At 39.8% G+C, this 23,654-nt stretch overlaps 1 protein-coding gene across 1 annotated transcript in view; it reads right to left on the bottom strand.

The window, feature by feature from the left end:
• The window catches only part of MOCOS (molybdenum cofactor sulfurase), a 223,861-nt gene that overhangs the window by 135,850 nt on the left and 64,357 nt on the right, over positions 1–23,654 (bottom strand). The window contains exon 4 of the mRNA XM_042798201.1: positions 924–1,565. Within this exon, the coding sequence (XP_042654135.1) occupies positions 924–1,565 (642 nt within the window). The remainder of the gene's footprint in view (positions 1–923; positions 1,566–23,654) is intronic.

Raw genomic sequence — 23,654 nt, 5'->3', positions numbered from 1 at the left:
GTACAGTGAAAGGTCAGACATTTACATCATGGCAGATACAGGACACTGTGCTGTTGAAAATACATCCATAAACAAATGCAAGGCACTAATGGCTTTTTTTATCATTTCCCCTTTTTACCTCTAGCCTCTCCCAAGGACTATAATTTAGAATTAAATGCTGATCTCAAGCATTTCCTATGTGCAGATGTATTGGATGTGAGACAGAAAGGCCCTTTACTTCATTTACATTAGTTGTTGCTGGCAAGAGGGAGAGTGGCAGGGAGACCAAGCATCACTTAGAGTGGTGTTCCAATGTGTTAAGAGACTGGGGAAGCTTATCCATCGCCCTGCATTTCCTTATGTGTGTATGTTTGACCTTTAGGTGTCCTCTGTTTTCTGGAGGAGAGCTTCACAGCTTCTTCGGAACCTCAGTCAGGCAATAAGAGCACTACAAATATTTGTGCTAGGTAATTTATCTTCCTGCACGTGTTATTCTGATAAAGCTGCTCTTCAGAGTAAAGCACGCCACCTTTACAGTGAAGTACATGGACATTACTTTACAATTTCACTAAAGATCATTATACTGTGTGATCAACCTTGGCCTGGCTGCTCCAGGTGCAGAACTTCAAAAATAAATCAGGGTTCCACTGAGATACCTTAAATAGAAATTAAAAAACGCATGGACTGACCTTTATGTCACTGAATGAAACCTTATATTTTTACCAGTTTGACAAGATCAGAGAAGGAATGTAGACATTTCAGATGATGCTCTTTAGATAGGAAAAAAGAATACTAAGAAGAAAACAGAGTTAAATGTGAGATACCTATCCAACTCCATAAAGGAGCACAGGTATCACAGCCCAGTGCATGCACCAACCCTAAGACATTTGACTGATGCAAACAGTATCAACCAAAAAACCCTGCTTTGTTAAACAGAGACCTACCTTTCTGCTGTAGATTTCTTTGGGAAATAAAAATCCTCTCCTGCAAGGTAGGCAGCTGCAGTTCCACCTCCAAAATAGGTTTTCCTCAAGAGGGGTGCAATTCGGTTGTTTACCAATAATGCTCCTAAACCAGTCGGGAATCCAAAGATTTTATAGAATGAGATGGGGACAAAGTCAGCTTGGTGAACTCCCAAGTCTAATGGAGAACTGCTCACATATGAAGCTGCATCTAGTAGAACAAACCATTTCCCTGGTATCTTGACAGGACAGAGTTTTCCAGATTTTATGTCCTGTATCCATGAAAGGGGATATTTGGTACCAGAAAAATTGCTCTGAGCTGGATAAGAGAAAAGATGAGGTGTTGTGCAGTTTTGTTCTTCAGCTGGCAGCTTGTTTTTTTCTGATAACGAGATTTCCTTTGGTTTTATTGGAATAGACAAGACATTCATTGAAGCAGTTATCCCCCTCATACCCACCACAGATGTGTGGCTGTCAGTTAGGTAACAAAATCGACTGCTGGTTTGCTTTGTGCCTTCAGGTATCCAAGGGAATGCTTCTGCTACCAGTTTAAGTGCAGCTGTGCATCCAGATGTGAAAATGATGGTGTAATCTTCAGCAGTAGTGTGAAAGTGTTGCAATATTCTGAAAAATTGAGAAAAAGATCCAGTTATTTTCTGATTTTTCTATTTTATTGCTGTGTGATGTATTTTCTTCTTCCTCACCATAAATTCATCTACTCTGGCACCTGATATGAATAGAAGTAGATAGGTTTTGCCAAATAGCACAATAAACTTCAACAAGTGTAACCCGAATCATTTTGTCCATAAGAGACTCTTCCCGATGCTTCAGTGATCGTGGCTGTCTTTTAGAAGCCAATTCTGCCTGGCTCTGAATAGAGTGGCCAGTCTGGTCCCCCAGTGAGATCAGAATCAAGCCTGCATATGATTAAAATTACACTGTCCTTGAGAGAGCACAGTTTTATTTGCAAACTATTAGGGTTTTTAGTTTACGAAGTAGTTGGAACAGACAGAGTATCTTTCAGTTTAAAAAAAAAAAAAATCTATATAAATGCTGGGTATCCCAATTAAGGGTCACAGGATTCAACAGGGAAACCTTAGCATACAGCTTTGCTCCTTCCTTATATTTACTAATGATGTAAACGGAAGACAGCAAGAAGCAACATATGCTTTCTATGTGCCTTATGCACATAAGGCTGTAATCTCTGTAGCCCACAAAGACAGCCTAAAATGTCTTCCAATGAGCCATACTGTGAAAACTTAAGCAAGCTGGTCTCTTGAGACGTGTCTACACTCCACACCTGTTGATGCCTGGACAGTACCTCGTCGGCTCTAAACTACCTTTTGTGAAGAGCATCTAATGCACCTTTTGGTACCCACGCTAGCTTGGTTTCCTCTTACAGTTTTGCAGTGTGCAGGATGGGTCTTTTCAGAGGCTGGAGAACAGCTTCAATTCAGTCACCTTTCTTACTTTTTTTCACCTGATGAACCTTCTCTGACTTAACTTTTATGAAACTCCTAATAATACTAACAGGACACATAACAACTGTCTAAGGGACACCAGCTAAAGTGCATGGAGCAGAGCAAACAAAATTGAACCAGAGCATAAATGTTGCTGCTCAGCGATGCTTTCTGTTTTTCAAGGAAGGTAAAATTAACAGGGTTTCTCAGTACACCCCTCCTCCTGCAGAGCGTTTCAGTGAGGAACATAACATGTCAGTGTTTTCCAAGCAGCTGGCACTCTGACCTGCGTAATTCCAAGGTACAGACCAGCATTTAGAGAGTCTATGAACTCTAGCTCCAAATGTGCATTATTAAAAGTTTGCATGCTTTATGTAACGGGAGATTCCCTTACCTGGGACAGGCAGAAACTGAGGACGCAGTTGCATTTAAATGTAAGTTGTACAATAAATGATAAATAGATGATAAATTCAAGCTAAAATTTCCCGAACCATAGGACAGCAGAGAGAAATGCCTTAAAGTCCAGTCTGAAACAGAAACGCTACAGGCAAAGGATGGTAAATCTGGGTGCATAGGGTGCAGCAATCAAAGATTAAACACTGGAAAAGAAACAATTGCAATGACTTTGATGACTAGACCAAAAAAAACACCCTGCAAAGGCCCACTGAAATGACACTATTAATAGTGAAATCACACATTTCTCAGTTGAAGGAAAGTCTTAATGTACTGAGAAGTACAGGATGCAACAGATGGATTCATGGGCCCAAATGAGACTTGAGTTTCTTCAGAACATGAATTTTTGAAATCGGATTCAATTGGTAGGTATGTCTTCTGGAAACAAAGAAAGAATTTCAGCTTTTATGAAGGACATCAGGAGGTCATGGATTTAAGCTTTAAATGTTCTGAGAAACCATTTAAAAAACTCATAAGGATCTTTCTGAAATACACTTGCCAGGGGATAGGTGGCTGCAAGCATTCACAGCTCTGGACATAATTTTTAAAGACCGTGTTCAGAGAAACCAAACTTCTCCGTCAGACTTTACAAACCACGTTAGGGATGAAAACGGGGACAATCACAGAAGTTTTTGTACCAGGCATTGAGCAGCCAGCCTGCCTTACTCATCCCTGTGACCTGCTCGCTCTGGTCACTGAATGACATCCACTCCCCCCTCCCCGCCACCCCCTGCGTCACAGCCTGAAGCACACGTGCCTCTCGTCTAGGACACCTGACTGAAAGAATATGAAACCCTCAGTCCAGACAGCAGCGCCTGTTGAAGATAAGCTAGCTGTAGGGTTACCACTCAGAGCCAGGCCCTGATTTTCAGTCCTATCACTCTGCCTTTACTCTCCTTTCCTTGTAATTCACCTAGATACAGAAAATGTGGAAAGCAGGGCAAGCAACAGTCCTAACTTTTTCTTCAGGGAAAGAGCAGGAGACCATTAGACCCTTGTTTCTAGGGGAAAGGAATTCTGAAAAGTGGATTAGAAGGAAGGCTGGGTCTTTGTGGTTAGGGACATGATTTTGTATGTATTATCTGATGTGGTTTATTTTTGCTTGCACTACAGTCATATTGGATAGGTCCTGGAATCATTACACTGATATAAACACCAATTACAAAAAGGTGGCGCAATTCCAAGAAAAATCAACAACAAATAAGTATCCGAATTTTTATGTTTTTACCTCTGTGAGCACTAGGACAAGTTATGTATTCACACGTATGTGCACACATAGAATACTTTTTGAGTTCAAAAGGTAGGTGACAGAAGCAAATTCTTAGTATGTAACATCTTTTCATAAGAGCAAGCTGACAAGAGCAGCAACAAAACTAATGCTGAAGACTCCTATCAAGCCTCCTCCCCTTCTACTCTCTATGCTTTCTCTGTTCTCCTCCCCAGTCAGCATCTTTGTGCCACACAAGCTGAGTGGGAGGTGAGACACAGCTAGGCAAAATGCCAAATTTTGCTCAGGAATAACAACCTGCAGTTTTCCATCAGAATTGTACTCACTTACCGCAGCACTTAATTTGACCAAAAGACACTGTAAAATGACAATAGCTGGGATGCAGCAGTGGTTGATCGGAGTTTAATAATGGGATGCTGTTGCCCAACCATGAACATCAGAGCCAGCGAGTGCTTTTATTAAAAATTTTCACAACTTTAGAAAACAATAAATATTATTTCAGGTTGTTTAGGCCCACAAATACTGACAGCTCTGCATTCAAATCATAAATGAGAGACACAAAGATAACGCACATCAGTAGTATTTTAAGTATATTTAGTTTTAAATCATTCAAATTCAGAAACAGATGAACAGTTCTGAAATAATCTAGCTAGAGAAACAACCAAATTAAATTTCTAATTGACTTCAATAGGAAATTAATTCTTTTGTGAAGCTCATTAGGTACCTATTTGCATTTTGGGCTTCTAAATGCCTCACAAAATTTCTATGACTACAGTACTTGCAAAATTTTCAAAGTCAGACTTATATTTTGACTGAAGTATTTCTAACGTTAAAAAAGGTACATAAATAAATAAAGCAACAGCAACTGAGTTAAGGGAATTTCCTCCTCCAGAACGACTTCTGATGCGCAGAGCAGAAGAGTTGCAAGCACCTCAGAAGAAAGTTTATAGAATGAATACCACAAATTCCTGAAGTAGAGCAGCACTGCTATGATAAAAACAGTACTTAGGGATAGAAAACTGCAATACATCTGAATGACTTCTGCAGGCCACAGTACTTCATCCTCTGTTTTGACATGAATATTGGGAAGCACAGGCTATTACACACGAAATTCCTAATGCTCTCTGTCTTCTTGTAAGACATACCCCATTACAGTGAAATGCAGTTCACCTTTATTATACTCCTGGAAGATTTATAACTATATATAAGGTTGTTGTTGGCAGCAGGACTAAAGACTTGCTGTAGAAAACTGATAGCTTGATCTACTATAGCTCACAGATGCAAACAGCGGCGGTATTTTATAGTATCACAAATTTCCACTTTTCAGAGGAATCTTTAGACGAAATGACTAAGTGGATAATTGTTTCGTTAAACACACCAATACAGTTGTGCCATCACGGGGAAGACAGCAGAAAGGCTGAGAAATCTGACCCAGTACCTTGCTTCCAGGTTGGCAAGCTGCATGCTTCATCTTTGCAGTACATCAAAGACCCACCAGGACTGGCCACCTCTTCTCCCCTTCCTCCCACCTCCCCAGGAGCACACATCACAACACAAGGAGGGCAGTAACACATGGCCAAGAAGCATGCCCAGGGAGAAGCCACTGAAAACACACTCACTTGACCACACTTCCCTATGCACACCTGTATTCTGAGACCTTACTGTTAACTGGTCTTTAATCCTTTTAAAAAGTCGCCATGAGAGCTTTGTGTCTTCATGACTGCAGTTGAGCCAAAATGCCTTACTACTCTAAAGTAAACACTGCTAGGGAAAGCCAATTGATTTTCAACTAAGCTTGCTTGCTGTCTCATTTTATACATTTAATACACACATAATTAATAATGGGTTTTATATTTAAAGATATCTATAATCAAGTCATATACTTTGAGAGAGTAGTCTTATTATCTAACTTATCTAATCCAACAGCCTGAATTAATAGTTTAATTATAACTAGACACTCCACATAGCCACTGGCAGCTCTGTGGAAGGTAAAGGCTCCTGATTTGTTCAGCTACCTCAGGTACACAGTGTCATCCAAAGTTAGATGAAAGGGATGCTCTTCAAAGCTGCTGCCTGGCTGCTATTACCACATGCAAGAAACCCCAAGTTCCTCCTCACCACCAGCTCTCCATTTGTGGCTCTCAGCAGCAGATTAGTAGCTGTGCTCCCACAAAGGTACAGATGTCCATAGTATACCATTTCCATTAGAGCCTCCCAAAATTGAGTTGATTTACATGGCGTTTCTTCCAGGCTTCTAGGCTTTAATTACTTCTAAAATATGCTTTGTATCAGGTGTCTACGCTCTTCAAATTTACCATTTTGAAAACACCTGTAAAAAGCTGAACAGCAACTTATATTGCTAGGTTTGAGTCCTGCCATACTTTAATCCCAATTGGTGCAAACATTTCAGTTCCTAGTTGACAAGATTGAAATATGACCAAGGAGTTTGTGATTTTCATGGTTTATATTTGTACTCACATTTTTATTTAGATTGTATATGAGCTTTCATATTGTCAGTACAAGTATCTTCTAGCCAGTAGCTGAACGAGATAAAAAAAGACTCCTTTTAAAAGTTTAAGTATTGCCACTGTAACGAGAGTTTCAGATTGGAAGACAGAAGCATAGTTAGCTATTCAACAGTACAAGTAGCACTTTATAAAGGCTACTTTTCAGCTGCACATTTACATATAGAAATTATTTCTTATTAAAAAAATTTTCCATTATCACACTACCCGGGAGCACAAATCCAGCTTGGACTTGTATTGACAGATGCTTATCTTGAGCCTCAGAAATTTCGTCACATTGTTTTCTACTCTATATTAATTCTGAAAGGACGTAACATACTGTTGTTTAAGGAATAGGTTTTGTGTGAATGACCAAAAAAAAAAGTCTTCTGAGTCAAAATATTTTATTTTTATTTAGTTTTTTTTTTTTTTTTTTAAGTTAGAGGGTGACACTTTTCATAACTGGCATTTTAATCCTTTATGCACACAAGTGCAAATGAGAAGTACAGACTGCTGCATTTACATTTCTGGGTAAGAGCATTTTAGCCTTCCTCACTTACTAATTAAAGGCCAGCTGCAACTATCAAAGCAGTCAACTGAAAACTCCCATCAACTTTAGTGAGGGATCCTAAAGTCTTGCGAACTGCTGTGGTTGTTACAAACACCAAGACCTACATCCTGCTTTTAGGCTTAATTTAATATGAAGCAGTAGTTCTTCTGTACGTATTTTCCTCTTCATATATGTGAAGAAAAAAGGGACAGAAGATGTGGGGTATCCTCATTCAAGGCAATGCAGAAGGATACCATAAAGAAGCACACGCTCATGAACATACAACCCAAATTTTCCTTAACTTCTCTCACTGACAGAAGTTACAGCTTAGCTTAACTAGTTACAGCTATATCCATAAGAGGAATGCTCTGGTTTAGCAAACTAAAATGATGAGCCTTCTGGGTACGAAAGGTCTTATATCTTATTTTGTGAAGACAAGGTCTATTCAAGCCAGTATGCCACAGCACCAAGTTATATTCTCGTTGTCAATTCCCAATCCAAACAAAACAAAACTGAAATTTCTGAATATTTTTAACAATCAAATATATTTAAGTGGGGAAAAAAACATCTATCACGTCTGTCTTTCTCCAGCAAGACAGCATGAAAAAAGCCTTGTAAATGTTTGTTCTGTTGTTTTTTTGTTTTTTTTTTTTTTTTTTTTCCTCTCAAAGCAATGTTTTCAACAGCAATCTATGCCATATCACCTCTCTGACCTGTGCAGCTAACAGAGCAAAGGTCCATCAAATTGAAGGATTTGCTCACAGATTAATGCCTGCATAAGGAAGAGCACTGGGATAAATAATCCTTCACAGTTCTCTCTCAAAGTTTGCTCAATCCCCTTTTCTGTTTCCGTTTTCTTTCTCATACCCACAATGCACAAATTTAAACCTTCCAGAGCACGTGCTAACTGTGGAATAGGCACACACTGCTCTATCGATCCTCACCGGTTACAGCTACATAAAGTTGTTTTCTGACCATTTTACTCAAAGGGCACTCATTATGAACCCAGCTTTTTCCAATTTCTGCTTGCATGAGAGTGATTAGGATCTCACCCATTTATAAAACTGCTGCTTATGGCAGCACTGAAATTAGCTTCCTGAACATACAAAATAAATGATTAGCTGGAATGCACCTCATAAGCTCCACTTGGCATAGGTAGGTAATGGAAAAATCCCTCCTTTCCTATTTGAAAGCATTGCTTTCTTTAGGCATTCACACTCAGCCATCTGAATTGAAGCATTATAACCCGTACATTTATTCTCGAAGGCACTGCCCAATTCACTGGAGACACACTGTGGAAATACCTGTTTGCTTAAGAAAGGGTCACAGCTGGTCTTCACCAAATAAATCCCCTCTCCAATTCTGCAAAGCCAGCAGCACAGCAGAGTGCCTGGAGTTTCCTTCGTACAACTTCTTTAGAAGAGCAGAAGCTCTTTCATGGCTACGAAATCTTTTCTTGCAAAAGATGCTTTGATGAACAAACCCCATGAGAAGCACACACCCTGAGGAAAAGGTGCTGACCCTCATTACAAAGTGCACATCCAGAAGGTGTTCAGTGTCACTGACAGAGCAAACTAAAATTTAGGGTGGTGTTATGGCACTGCATATAACCAGAAGAACAAAACAGTCAGAAGGAATCATGAAAATCATAAAATCCAATACTGCAGGCTACCTGTTGGTACAGTTTGTTCTAATACACAAATATAACTCCTCTCACTGACAGAAACCTGTAACTCCTATAACTCTCTAGATGTGGCAGAAACCCCTGGGTAACTGTTTTCTTTGAAATTAAGTAGTTATTTTTCTGTGTAGAGAGAGAAGATCAATAGCTACAAGATTTTAAAACCACTTTGTGGATATTTTTTCAGTGAGCAAGATCAGCCAGAAACACTTACTCCAGTGCTTGAACAACTGCCAAAGATTTGTAAAAACACTCATGAATCATGGTATTTTCATTAATTAGAAGACAAATGACTCTGCAAATTTATACCATAGCTTCTTCAAATGAAAATTCACCACCTGCTATTCAAGTCAACCAGGAAGAAAATAGAAAAAAAAACCCATATTTTAGGCAACCATTTAAGGAGGACTAGCCATAAACAGCAAACAGTTCGTGAACAAACCATTCCAAACTGTATTTGCACAAACTAATTGCCAAATAGAAAACTACAAATTAATCTGAATCAGTTTGTCAATTATTCATGGATTAGAATTCAGAGTGTTCTTTTGCAGCAAAACTTAGGAGTCACCACGAGGAAGAAAAATTAGAACCAAACACAGGAAGATTTTGTACATGGACTAGCATATTGCCTCAGCTGCTGTCTAGGCAACTTCAGCATGGTTAGGTTTTCACCACAGTATTTTTTTCGTAAGATACACCAAACAATTAAGGTCACTGTATTTTCCCTTTCCAAATTCCTCTTATATAGTACTGACCATAGGTTTTTTATTTAAGTATTCCCTGAGCAAAAATGAAGAATACATCGAGATTCATTTCAACAGTGAACACTCAAGACAGCGCAGTGCCAGCCAGAGATACCAGTAATACATGTAATATCCTATTCATAGGGTACATGAACAAATTAAAGGGCGTGCATTTGGTAATTCATATAATCTTAAAACATCTACACTGTGGACAGCAGAGCACATCACCATTTAGAGTCACTCAAAAGCTAGAGGCTCTACAGCAAGCACAGATGAGCAAGCAGCTCATCTGACCTAATCTAGAAGTCTACTTCAGGCTGAGATGTCTCACCCTGGACATGTCCAATTCCTTCCACTGCCTGCCAAAGGCATCTAAATGCCTTGTGCGTTGTACACTGCTACTCTTACCCAGTGTAGAACCTCAGCCTCAGTATCTTTGGAGCACAATCATCCCTCTTTTCAATCTTACTCAGCAAGTCCCGATCTCTAACCTTTCCATACGTTCTGAGCTCCTGACTGAGAGCTTCGTTCCTCAGTGTTGCAGTGTCTAATTAATTCTGCTAATGCCAGTAAGCATCACTGGCATGAGGCCTGCCTACCTGCCCTAGGGATATTTGCTGGTAACTGGTCAGAAGTTACTTCACTTTGTTTTCTGATTCTTGGAAAGTGGACCATGACAGCTGGCTTTTTTCCAGCAGTGTAGCAAGTATAAACTTGCAAAGGCTGTTTCAGAGAGAAAAAGATTAAAAAAAAAAGCACACTCGGGTATTCTGACAGTTCCGCACTCTCAAGTTTTTACAGTGCTTAACCTTTTAGGTAACCTCAGATAAGAAATTAAATAATCTTTAAGGTGTTAAAGAACTTCATAAGCTAGACATTTTTCTTCTTTTTCTTTTCTTGTAAAAATAACATACCATTGATTCCAATCTTTTTTTAACATTATTCTTTGCTTAAGTTTTCTTTAATGGAATTTATTTCTAGATCAGGTTTGGCCTTTAAACCGTGTAATTCTGTGATCTCTCCAGCTATGGTGGTATTTTTTTATTTCTTTTCCTGTAGTGGTTTTGCAACTCGTTAAAAAACTACAGCATTTTTTTTTTCTGAAACAGCATGTCTTGTACTCCAGACACTGTGACCCTAGACAATCTCTTTTCCCTGTTGGTGCCAGAGAATGGACACGTGACAACCCGTAACTGTCTACCACCCATTTACAAAATGGATTTGCCATCAAAACCAGATAAGCTTGACATATTTGCATGTTGCCTGGTATTTTGGATTGTTAAGTGCAAGTAACTAAGCACAGCTTCAAAAGCTTAACCCAGCATTTCTCATAGCATCCAGCAACAGTTAGGCTAACTGTGTGGTGCAGTAGTCAAGCACAGACATGTACTCATCACTTTTTGAGCCTTCCATTACTTATTTAGTCCTTGCATTTTTAGTTTGGGGTGGTAATGCCTGGGACTAAGGTAGGTTTGAGAGGCGGTAGGAGAGCAGCTGTGCAGATGAGCCTGCGCAATTCCCCTGCACTGGGGGCTTCTCTGCGCTGGCTCCAAGCGAGTCCGTTCCTGAGCCGTGCTGGGGATCAAAGCACGGCAGTTGTGACGAGGTATGCCCGTCCCAAACACTGCCAAATGGCTAGCAATCTCCTTCCACCATCTTCTTTCTGAAGTTTAAAGACTCACACGTCTGACACATCTAGATGCAATCACTGTTATTTATGGTTATCAGAAAATGGATACACCAGAGTCTATAGCCTGTGAAGGGCAGAGCTGCCGGCCTCCTTGGTAGAACGCGCGACTTGGTAGACATCTTCCCAATGCTGAGATCCATCTGGTGGTTCCTACTCCAATTCCTGCTCTGAAACAAAGCCTTGATCCTAATCTTGAAACATAACAACTGCAAATGAAGATAGCTGTATCACTGATCACATATGTATTGCTGACTCTTTAATATTAACCTGTACTTCTGGAAAAATTGCAAAATACAAGGTGAAAAGAGACGGACAGGTAAAATGCTTTCATGTTAAAAGGAGTCAACTACATAAAACGGACCCATAGCAGTGATGAAGTACTCTGACCTCACATGTCCAGGAGCTTTGAAACTGACCGTTTCCAGCATAACCTCTTAGATCCACCTCTTAACATACTTCCACAGTATGACTGATGGCCTGACTACAAAAAATCATTACAGCCCTAGCCAGAGCTTTCTTGCTCAAGAAAAAACAAAACAAAACAAAACAAAACAAAAACCAAAACCAAACCAAAGACGAAGAAGGGATAATTTCTTGCAGTTCATAAAAGCCCAGTACAGCCAGTTTACATTTACTTGGGAAACACTGGGGCCTGGAACTTCAGAGGTACTCCGGTGCTTAAGCGGGAATTAGATGATTTTGTGAATCTGGGCCTCAGTTACTATGGTGACATGGACTATGGCAAACACTCATACATAAATAGGCCTTATTTCATCAAGAGTTGCTTTTCAAGTACTATGCTTTTGTCTGGAAATGGCTTTAGATGAAGATGTTAATCTGAAATCACCTCAGTCTGCTTTCAAAATACAGAGGGTTTACGTAAATCTATGCATGCATCTCCACAGCATTTTACTTTACATGGTATAGTACCCCAGGCAAATCAGACAGTTCTCAACAGCACTTTGTACTTCCACTTGCTCTGGGGAAAAGCCACAAGATTGAAGTCTGGAAGACTGATGGCCACCATTTATTTGACATTTGTTTTTCATGTGGTGTGATGGCCCACCTCAGCAGTGTAGGTCTGATTTTGCTTTCTAGGAAGAATATTGAAACATTTTACACAAAACCACTAAAACCTCCTACTAGCATGAAGGACAGTGACAATAATATGGAGAGCAGAGCCAGTAATCCTTGGCACATGAGTTCCTGAAACCTGCAGGACGCTCATACTTTGGCAAAACAGTGGCCTATCCAATCACCTGTGAGTTAGAAATAACACGTTACCATGCATGTTAGTGAAACCACCCTGGTGACCAATTATTACAGAAACACTCAAGAGTGAAAGGCTTTTCTGCTTGTTTGTTGAGCTGACCAAAGGATTCTCGGTGTCAGTGTGCACTCACTGCACGCTGTTCGCACTGAGCCATGGCCATGTTTTGGTTCAAACAGCCCCAAGACTTCCCAGAAACTATGAATGGATATTTGCTTATGCGGGAAACATCATTTCTGCCTGTCAGGTCGCTCTCGATTCACTTTAAATCCTAACAACTGTGTTTCCAGTGCTCGTGGCAATCGAGGGAGAAACTGTTCTACACATGATGGATGCAACAAGGCATAAAGGACTGTTGAGGGATACTCTTGGCTTGCCTTAACACAGAACCTGGTTGCAATCTATGACAAACACATTAGGGAACAAGGAATAATAAAAGCATTTTAAGGATCTCGCAATTGGCATTTTTAGAATCATAAAATGAAAGCAGGTTAGAGGGAACTTAAAACCCACAGCATCACAAAACCTCCATATAAGTGCCATTGCTTCACTAATTGAACAGAAAATATTAATCGAACTCAGGAACCAGCCACTGCATGTGTGAGAATGAGCTGAGTAATACTTTGCAGCTTGCCACAATACTTCACATATTGTCTGAGGACCATTCTGTTCAAAATAAAAATGGACATGGACGTTATAAACTGAAAGTAACTAATGCCATTTAAAGTGTCCCATTAGTTAATTCTGATATAAATTAAAACTGCTATTGATTAGAAAGTTCACCCCAGAGGAAGCACGTTAAGAAACCTTTCCTTTTTGCAATTTGTGCTGCCTGGCAGCAGAAAACCTCAGGAAATCAAAAGTAACTAAATAGTATACTAACAACCATAATTTCCTATAATCTTTCTACACTGCATCTTCATCTAGTAGAGCTGCTACACAGAAAATCTGAGCCAGAAAGGGTAGTAGCTGCCTTTGATTTCTCTTCTTCTCACTATAGGTCCTAGGAGATAGAAGCCTGACACAGGAGGCCAGGAAATCCAGATGTGAGATGGTCAGTCCTTACGTGGGAACAGTTACCCATGTCCCATACATTCTGGGAAACATTCTGAATAGCAAATTCATCATAGCTGTGAACCACTGCAACCTCACTAGAGTCAATTACAATAGGTAAGGAGCTATACTTATGAGCCTGTTTCTGACTTCCCAAGTATGGCATTCTGTATAGAAAAGCTACAAAAAAATCAGGTCGGGGAAAGATTCTCAAAATGAACAGAGGACTACTCACATGCGTAGGACATTGCCATGCACAGGATGACATAACCTGCTCAGCTGAAACAAAATACTCAGCATCTTGTGGGAAGAGACCCACAGACCACATCTCCAAAACAGTGGTGAAGTTGACTTTTTAAATTCAAGATTTTTTACATAACAAACCCAGAAAAAACAGGATGGAAAAAAACCTCATCATATTTGACTTCTTTGGAGGCTTACTTTAAATGGGATGATCAGCATTTGAGAACATTTGCAAAATTCCTCTTTCTGATTCCAGCTATCAAAGACCTTTAAAAAAACAAAAGAAAGTAACATGTTGCAGCTGACAACTGAAATCTGCATTGTAGCCTTTCAGCACTCAAGTTGACACCTACATGTGTAGAGTCAGAAAAGCAAGAAAACTCGTTCTTCTTGATTAAACATGGACACACAGAAATTGCCTAATGCAGACTTCGCTAACTTCACAATACTGTCCATGCTCATGCACCAACAGAAATTTTGTTCCTCATCACAAGATTTCTTCAATTTTGTTGTTGTTGGCGGGGGGTGGGGGTGGGGGGGTAATTATTGTTCTTGTTATTACTGGTAAATTTGCAGTCATTGCTGAAGAACTAATAGTTGTGACAACACTGATGCAATTCCTATCAGTGTATGTATGCACGTGTAGGGGCACATGTGCTGTTACATACTCACAGTTGCATAAAAGAAAGCCCTCTACCCTTGATTAACTTTCAAGGAAAAATATGGTCTAAGATTTATTGCTGCTGGGATCTAAAAGTCCTGAAAGTGTATTCAAGCTAAAACAAAAGACTGGGTACATTCATGCATTACCTTGCACAGTGATGAAACCCTTTTGGGAAAAATATAATTGAATGAATAAATCTTATGTTAGACATGGATTTAACCTATAACCCTCTTGCATTAGTGAATCTAAGCATTCTACAAATTCATCAAAATTGGAAAGGTTTATTAATGGCTGAAAAAAATATATTCCACAAAAATTTAAAAATTGCGACAGCCCGTGTGTTACTCTGTGGCATCACATTACAATAGGCTAGCTGTTGTAAAAGCGATCTCTTCTCAAATACAAACCAGATGGGATGTAAGCAGTAGGATCTGATCAGAGATTTAGAGATCTACCAAAGCCGCTCTCCACAGCCCTGGGCCCAAATTTCAGCAAGATCAAGTCAGATTTAATATCCAGAAAGCAGGAGACCAGAATTCCAAAACATTTGTTTACTTTACAAATGTTTTTCAGATAAAATCTACTGCCTTTTCTGCTCTGTGTACTTTTTAATTCTACTTATCATGATTTCAACACTATTTCTGAAGATTTGTCACACCTCTGATGCTTTGACGTTAGCTTTGGTAACATCCAGTATCACGAGGAGCAGAATGAAAAATGCAGCATATATTTGATGAATATTTATCCAGACTTCTAAAGACACCCATGATACGTATGTCTGTGCCCTTTGTACACTGCTTTCTGAAAACATCCCAGCAAATGTACAGTGAGTATGAAATGATTACAGAATGTTCTAGGAAAGTAAAAACTGAACTTGTAATTATACACTAGAAATCTGATTCTAAGGGCTATGTTCTAAAAGCCAAAGGCAGAAGATTAACACACATGGTGTGTCTCATCAAAGGGTTCCAACTTGAATTGCAAGATCTCCAAATAAATTGCTGGCAAGCATTCATTCCAACAAGGATGTCCCCAGAAATTATTTGGTGAATAAGAAACCACACTGAAGAACACTCTAATTTTATGGGCAATTTCCAGAACAAGAGATATCAAATCCCTAACACAGAATAAATAATTATGTTCTTTGTCTAGCTCACTGTCACCAGCCCACTAGGAATTTGTCCAGAAATGGACACCAAAAGGCAACTTTTTTGCAGAAGCTGTATTTGAAAGACAATTAACTTCCAGAGGGATGTATGAAAGTCCATGGCACTGCAGTACATATTTTTAGCTATTACAATTTCAGATTTCATTAAGTGTTTGTTCAGTGTGACAGGGCAGCAGGAGATAAGTGTTCTGGTTTATGATTTCATACTTTTTTATCATCTGTCTGTACCATCTGGCTGCAACTCAACACTGCATGCCCCTAAAACAAAGGTAGATGCCTGAATTGTCAAGAGACACCATCAAAGTAAGTCACCAATGAATATTAGCAGAAGGAGACAGAAACAGTAAGTGGTCCACTATAAAAAGCAGAAGAGCTCTTTCCAAATGTACTTTGCTTGTGGTTCAAAGACAATGAAATGTGATGGGTACAAGTTATTTTACATTGTTGCTGCTTATTCACATTATAGATCTGTTGGGCTGGTTTTCATTATGCACGATTTTTAAATAAGTTTTTGAAAAGGGCAAGAATTGCATACATATTTTCAAACTTACAGTTTAATTCTTATATCGCCCTGCCTTTTGAAACTCTGCCATTCCCTTGCATAGCGATATTTTCATAGCAAAATAAAAATAAAAGTATTGTGCCAGCCTGCTACACGAAACCTTCAGGAAAGCAAATACCTTCACTTAGCCCGAACTATTAGGCAAAACCTTGCTCTGTTGAGATTGGAGAGCCATCAGTCAGCCTTTCATTCAGGATGTGTTGACGTTGTCCACTAAGCCAGCGCTAATCACAGCATGTTTGACACCGCACGTATTGCTACAAGCCTGTGTGGCTCAGAGTAGCCTTGCCCACTTCTGGGTTCCCAACTCTTGCTGCTCATTAGAGAGCTGCTACGAGGCTCACCAGCAAAGGGTTAGAACTGGGAATCAGCACTCAGTGATTCACTCACCTGTCTTACAATATTGTTTAGACCACTACCCCTCTAGAAAGATTGCTGAGACTTCAGTACATTCTGGTTAGGTTCCAACAGTTAGAGGCAGGAACCTAAGAACCCCTACTTTGCACCCCCAAATTTTTCTGTTCTAAAAGAAAAAAAGAAGTATTTTTGTTTGTCTTTTCATTCCCACTAGCCAAAATCAAAATAGTTAACTTTACAACAAAACAGCTCCCTCTCAGCAGAAACCAGAAGCAGTGGAAACCACTTAGTGGACATCCCTGTCCACAGTGTTGCACTTCCCAGGAAGCTTCTGAGCTAAAAGGGGGCTTCTTCATGCTACCATGAGCTGGGCAATTTCTGTATGCTACTGAGACCTCCCTCTAAACCATTTACACCCGCTGAAACAACCACCACCATGTTTAGCGTACTCACTGTACAGTTTGGTTAGAGGTCCACTTATATCAAAGTGTCGCATTGCGTGGAGTAATCCAGATACAAGAGCTTAACAAAAGAATATGAAAGACATAAAGCTCTGTTTATACGTATTGCTGGGGTACTGCTTCAGATTTATGTTGCGATGAACTACCGCTGATATCCCACCTTTGTACCGTGGAAAGAACTTCAGACAGCTCTCTGAATACCTCTCTGAAGGCAGAACACCCACAATGGTTGGTTATAAAGCAGATTTTGCTGCAGCGTGTCAGTTTTCATCTGACAGATGTTGGGCAGGTTCTCCAATTCTCTGCATAGAGCTACTGATTGATTTGTTTCTTTTCTTGAAACAGGAAGGTTACGGCTTCCTCTGCTGCTGTCTTCCCCTCCTCCCTCCTGTTTGGCAGCTATTACAGAAAACTCCGGCGGCAGCAGCTATCACTTCAAATCCTGTCTATTTTTCACTGGAAGCAGCACATGTACCCATAACACTTCACTAAAGTTAGTAAGGGAGTGTTGACATGATATATCTGTACTACCAGATCACTGCAGATTTATTGGGTGCTTAAGCCTTGGTTCAGGAGAGTATTTAAGCATGTCTTTAACTCTTGATGCTTACCCATTGTTTTCAATTTGTCTACAATAATATACATACGTTAAAAACTTCTTGAACTGAGACATTACACAGTAAGCTTCTCACATTCATCCTCATTCTTCCTCAACTCCTACAAATTATTCAAATGTGTTAAATGTCATAACAATTTTATAAGTGATTCAGTATTGCTTTATTTGATGTTGAGCCATACTGATGATTTTTCTTTAACCACAGGTCAAGCAGCAAAATGAAAGCAGACTCACTCCTCTTATTGCCAGCAGGCTGGCAGTAATGGGGGAGATGCTGAGCAGACTTGTAGTGATTTCTGGCATAGCCTTTTTTGTTTCTTTTTTCCTTTGCATGAACATCATGTTGTGGAGGTCTCAAAGAAACATGGGTAGAGAGAGATTCTAGAAAAGAAAAGCTACTTTGCTTATAATATTCCTTCAATTTGCAGTGCAAATGTCTTCCAAGATCTCCATGCTTACACATTTCTTTAAATGTAACTTTCAAGGTTAATTTTTATCAAAATAATGCCACTTATCAACTTTTAGTAATAATATTGTTGTAATATATATTGTGTTATTAATAATATAAATTTTATATTATACTACTAATAACAGAAAATATTGTAATTAATGTATTTTAATATTACTGCACTTTTTAGTGGAAGTTTTTTGAAAACTGTAACTCTTTCAATTGCCTTCATGCTTCATCTGACTGTAATTAACAAATTGGGACTGAGTTTAAAAAGAAACCATTTCCCAAAATCTCACTTCCTCTTACCATGAACTGGTAGTACAGACACACACTTGGTCATGGTTGTTTTTAACTATTTCCAATCTTCTAATACAAAAAAAAGCTCCGCTCAGCTGCAAGTTCCCACTGTGAGAGATGCTGTATGCACACAGTACAAACTAAATTCCCCACAGAACTTCAGGATGGCTCTGATCGCCGCCTAATTCCCAGAAAAACCTGTGTGTGCTGCAGAATCGGCAAGGCTTACAGCACACTTCACAACTAGACAGACTGCATGTATCAAAATCAAACAGAAATCTTGCTTTGTTTAGTTGCATGCCTGTGTGCATACACAAACACAAAAAATAATAATAAGCTAGGGAGAAACACATGTAACTAAAAAGAAAATTACTCCAGAATATTTGTAAAGCTTTACAAGATCCGAAAAGCTATGCAAAGCAACAGAGCTTCTATGTGCTCCCCAGACAAAGCTAATTGACCGTCGATTTAAGAGAAAGAAAAAAATTACACTCTTGTGGTATCTACTTTATTCAGTGCATAAGATTTCATATGGACACATGGAGATCATTTGCAGCTTTATTGTCCTTATTGTTCTCGTGAGGATTAAGCTTATTGTTATTCTCTGATATTGCTCAGCAACACCACAATGGGAGAAAAAAACTATATACATCTACCACAAAGTTGCATTCCTTTCTGATCAACAGAAGTACTACTATTTCACTCTGAATAAGAAACCAGAGGTTTGCTTTTAAGTCATGATAAATAGGTGCTAAACATGTTTGTTTATTTTGTACAATAACTCAATAAGCATTTTTACCTAATATATTGAGTAACGACTGAACAATCAGGGAATTCAACAATTTAAGGGCTTTTTTCTCCCCCTGACATCTCTTTTCCCCTTCTGCTTTTTCAGAATATTTGGCAACTGATGCTCAGAAACCCCGGTCAGAAAAACACAAGCGTTACAATGTCCCGGCACATATTCTGCTCCTCTTGTACATCCACTATTATCCACAGCAATCAAGGTATGCTGTACTTTGATCCTTTGCTATTCTTAGAAAGCTACAATCTCAAGTTCTTAACAGGCTAAACACTTCACCTTTTCTCTGCATGAGTGGTAACATTTAGGCCTTTATGCTATTAAGTGGCACATGCCAGATCCTGCAAATTGACACTATTAGCAATTCCACTAAATTTGTGCCAAATGAAGACTGTTAAGATAAGAAAAAGTTGGTGAGTGGGAGCATTTATTTCTCTTACGTTTGTCCCAAACAAAATACCGGTATTATTTTATTTCAATCATTTCTTTCCGCCAAGTCTCTGAAGATAAATGAATAAACCAATCAGTCAATCAATCACTGCTTTGAATCCCTCTGAGCTTGAACTAAAGTACATTTACACAACTTGCTATAATGTCCCAAGGCATGCCTGTTTCTACCTGTCCACAAGGGCAAATTTTATAATATAGCACATCTTCCTTAGTGTGCTCTCCTCTGCCTTTGGCATGACTCCTTTGTCCCACTCCCCACTATTCCAAATTCTACTGCAAGAAAGCTTCCTCCTTCGGCACTTGGACCAACTTGCTGCCCCTGAGTAGTTTGCCCCCATCTCAACTGAAGCAAAACCGGTATTTTGTTCTCAAGGCTCGTTATGGTCACGTTACTTAACACTTCTCATCCACGGCCAAGGTTTTGACTCTTGACTCTGTGCCACAGAACTCACCACTTTCTCACACATTTTCAAATGGTCCCGTTTCTGCTCTAGAAAAAGCTTGTAGCAAACATCCATTTGCAGAATATCCACCGACAGGTGTTTGATTACAAGTCCCGCTTGTTGCAGTCCACCCCTGCCACTCCCCAGAATAAAAATTCTTCCAGCAAGTGGGACACTGGCACTCTTACTTCTCATGTTCACCTTTATTGCCTACTGGCTCTACTATGCTCCCTTAAACATCTGTACCCACCTGCAGTCTCTGCTCTTAAACCTAGATAATAAATTTTTCAGGAAAGAGACTACCTTCTCCAGACACTTCCTAACACACCAAGTACCACAGTGTGCATCAGGTATTTTATGCTCTACCAGAGCACAAATAAGAAGAGATGTATGGTAAACATTTGTACCCTAAATGTTTGAATGCAATGCAAAATACACATAAAACATGAAGATTTCGGATGCCTAATTTGGTAGCACCTCTGAAATTCAGGCTCAGGCAATATATCTTTAGCACCTACTAATGTTTATAACAGCTTAACATACTTAACTGTTTTTTAATCAATAACTGATTATTTTATTGAAGTGATTGACCCAAGAAATCACATAGAGGATGTGTGAAAATGTAGATCTCCTCTTTTCAAATTACTACATAAAGCCTGCTTCTGGCAGCAGTAGAATCTGAAATGTTTCATGATCAGCATGATGCTAAAGAGGTACTTATTAGTACCCACAAAAGAAAATAAAACCTTTTTATATGAAAGCTACCCAGAGACCTATAATATTTTTTTAAACCATGAAACTTAGCTACATCGTCTACTCTTTGCTCTCAATATCAGAAAGCAAGAGAGTATACTAATGGGCACAACCAGAAGCTATTAAGATAAATTATTATAAAAGAATTCAACATTAATAAAACAGAAGTAACTGACCAAAAAACACACACACACAAAAAATGAAAAGGTTCAATGAAGAAGCTTCATTTTGAGATTACAGCATAATGGTTTCAAGTGATGTATTATTTTCTTTGGAAGTAACAAATTGTACTGCTAAAACAAGTCATCCACAGGGAAAAAGAAGCTTAGTAATGATAAAGTATTGTAATATAAAAGCAACCAGATTAAAAGAATACTTCATTAAAATATACACTTTTTTTTTTCTGATAAGACAAAAATGCCATCGAAGAAACATTCTTTGGTACACAGAAACATATCTCTTCCAAGAAACCTCTGAAATGCTAAGCTATTTTTTCTAGATACCAAATGTAATTAAAGTACAACCACCTTAAGTGCAGGCTAAACTGGATTAATCAATAATGCATCAACCACATGCTCAAAATAGCAGGTCACTGTCACCAGGGATTAGCAGGTATCACATCTTGGAAAAAAGTAAGCACAGAACATTTACAATTCACTAAATATACAATGGGCCAAACTCCACAGCCTTTACACATTCCAGGGTCTGGCAAGTCTTGTAGGAGAATAACTGAGCACTTTGTTGCTGAATGAGGCCAAGATAATTCTGCCAAATGGAAGTAGTTAACCAGCTTCTACCACCAGGGGCTTAGTTAGCTCTATAAAGCTTTAGTAATCAAGTAAAATTCTCGTTCAGATAAAGATATAAATATACAAAAGGGAATGTGAGCCAGCAGGACATCCTGGCAGCCAAGAAGGCAGGCAGCATCTTGGGCTGGATTACCAGAAGCACAGCCTTTCACCCTCCTCTACTAATCGATCATTAGACCACATCAGGAGCACTGCAGTTTTGAGCCCCCAGCACAGGAAGGACCATGATGAAGTGCAGCTAATTCAGTGGAGGGACATCAAGCTGGAGCACTAGCCCCACAGGGAGAGGTTTTTAGCCTGGAAAAAAGAAGGCTTTGGGGGGATCTAATAGCTGCCTTCCACTACCTGTGAGGAGGTCATGAAGAAGACAGAGGCAGGCTCTGTGAGACACCCCCGCATGCTGTGGTCCTCCCAGCACCGAACTGCAACAGCGGGGGCTGCTTCTTCCCACAGGATCCCGGCTGCCTTTGGGCGCAGTCACCTGGGACTGCATGCGCCCCTCCCAGACTGTACATCAGCATCTGCTCCCCCGTAGATCTCCATGGGTGGCAGGGGGGGGCCACCCTGCCATCTCACCACAGGATACAGCGGGGTCTCTGCTCCGGCACACCTCCCCCCTCCTTTCTTCCTCCGTCCCTCCACTGACCTTGGTGTTCACGCAGCTGCCACAACTCCTCCTCACAGCTCCAACTCCTCCTTCCAGGTCCCTTCTTAAATACGTTATTGCAGAGGCGCAGCTGACTGGCTCAGCCTTGGTGCAGAGGTGGGGCCGGCTTGGACCTGGTGGAGCTTCAAGAAGCTTCTCACGGGGGGCCACCGCTTCACCACTGTAGTGTCATCCCCCCCCCCCGCTACCAAAGACACCACCACTCACTCAAACCCAGGACAGTCTGGCGTATGCCATACAATATGAAAAATAAAAATGGTTAAGTCTTAAACAGTCAAGAACCTGAAGTCTGGCTACTAACTCCAACTGGATGTGCCACTGTTGTTTTTCAAAGCTGACTGATAGTGCAAGCATGCAAGACAATTTCAGTAGTTAGAAAAAGACTGGTCAGATTCTTGACATGCACTCACACTTATGCCTGTTAGATGATATGAAGATAATGCAGAGCAGAAGAACAGATAATGTTACTCACAGTTCATACTAGCAAAGGGAATAACAAATTGTGGTCATGTCCTTACACATGGAAGGAACACAATTGTGGACAAAGAGCTGGAATGACTTAGAAGAGCTTGAAGTCCCTGGCACTGTGGGTATAGTCAAACCACTTCTCTAAAGATATTTAGGTAACTAAAACATACAGCAAGTTAGAAATTAAAAGCAAAACCAAAAACCAAACACCCCCATGCTGTTCCTCCCTGTATTTATGTAATTAAAGAAAAAAAGTCTGCTTAAAAAATAATAAATCTATGCTGAACAGCAGTTAAACACGTGCCTAGTTTTAAATGTGCGCTTGTGTCCCACTGAAGCAGAGCCTTGAGATCTTAACTGATGCTTGTGTTATTCCAGACAGCAACAGATAAAAGGAATTATTTTCTGGAGTTAAGGCCTGACATCATTTACCAAAAGGGAAGTTTAAGCAGGATAACATCAGCTCATTAAAATCTGTCCATATCTGTGTGAGTCGTTCTGGCATCTACCAACAGAGCGACCTGAAAGTTCTAGAGCGAGCGGTGGTGCTGAGAATTCAGTCTCGGCAGAGACTGCGAGAGAAGGCAGCAAAAAAACCAGTGGATCTTGTCTTCTAGTGGTGCCTTCCACAACAAGGTATTTAAAATCATAATTCACTTTCTGTCTACCTCATTCCTTTCTGATGGCTTCAGCTCTGTTTGCCAAGTACAAAATGAAAGGAAAAGGGTTTGGAATTAAGTTTTCTATAGCCCGAGGTTTGCGTGTGAGTATATCTTTCTATGCCAGTCAGGCCTTCAGAGGAAATAATTGTTTTGAACTGATAAAACAATGAAGAAAATCTGGTACCAATCCATATTTTGTATAATAGCT

This window comes from Tyto alba, unplaced genomic scaffold (assembly GCF_018691265.1).
Source record: "Tyto alba isolate M040663 unplaced genomic scaffold, T.alba_DEE_v4.0 Super-Scaffold_27, whole genome shotgun sequence".
Classification (NCBI taxonomy): Eukaryota; Metazoa; Chordata; class Aves; order Strigiformes; family Tytonidae; genus Tyto; species Tyto alba.
The sequence above is the reverse complement of the archived record's forward strand: the minus strand, read 5'-3'. Positions and strand labels throughout refer to the sequence as shown.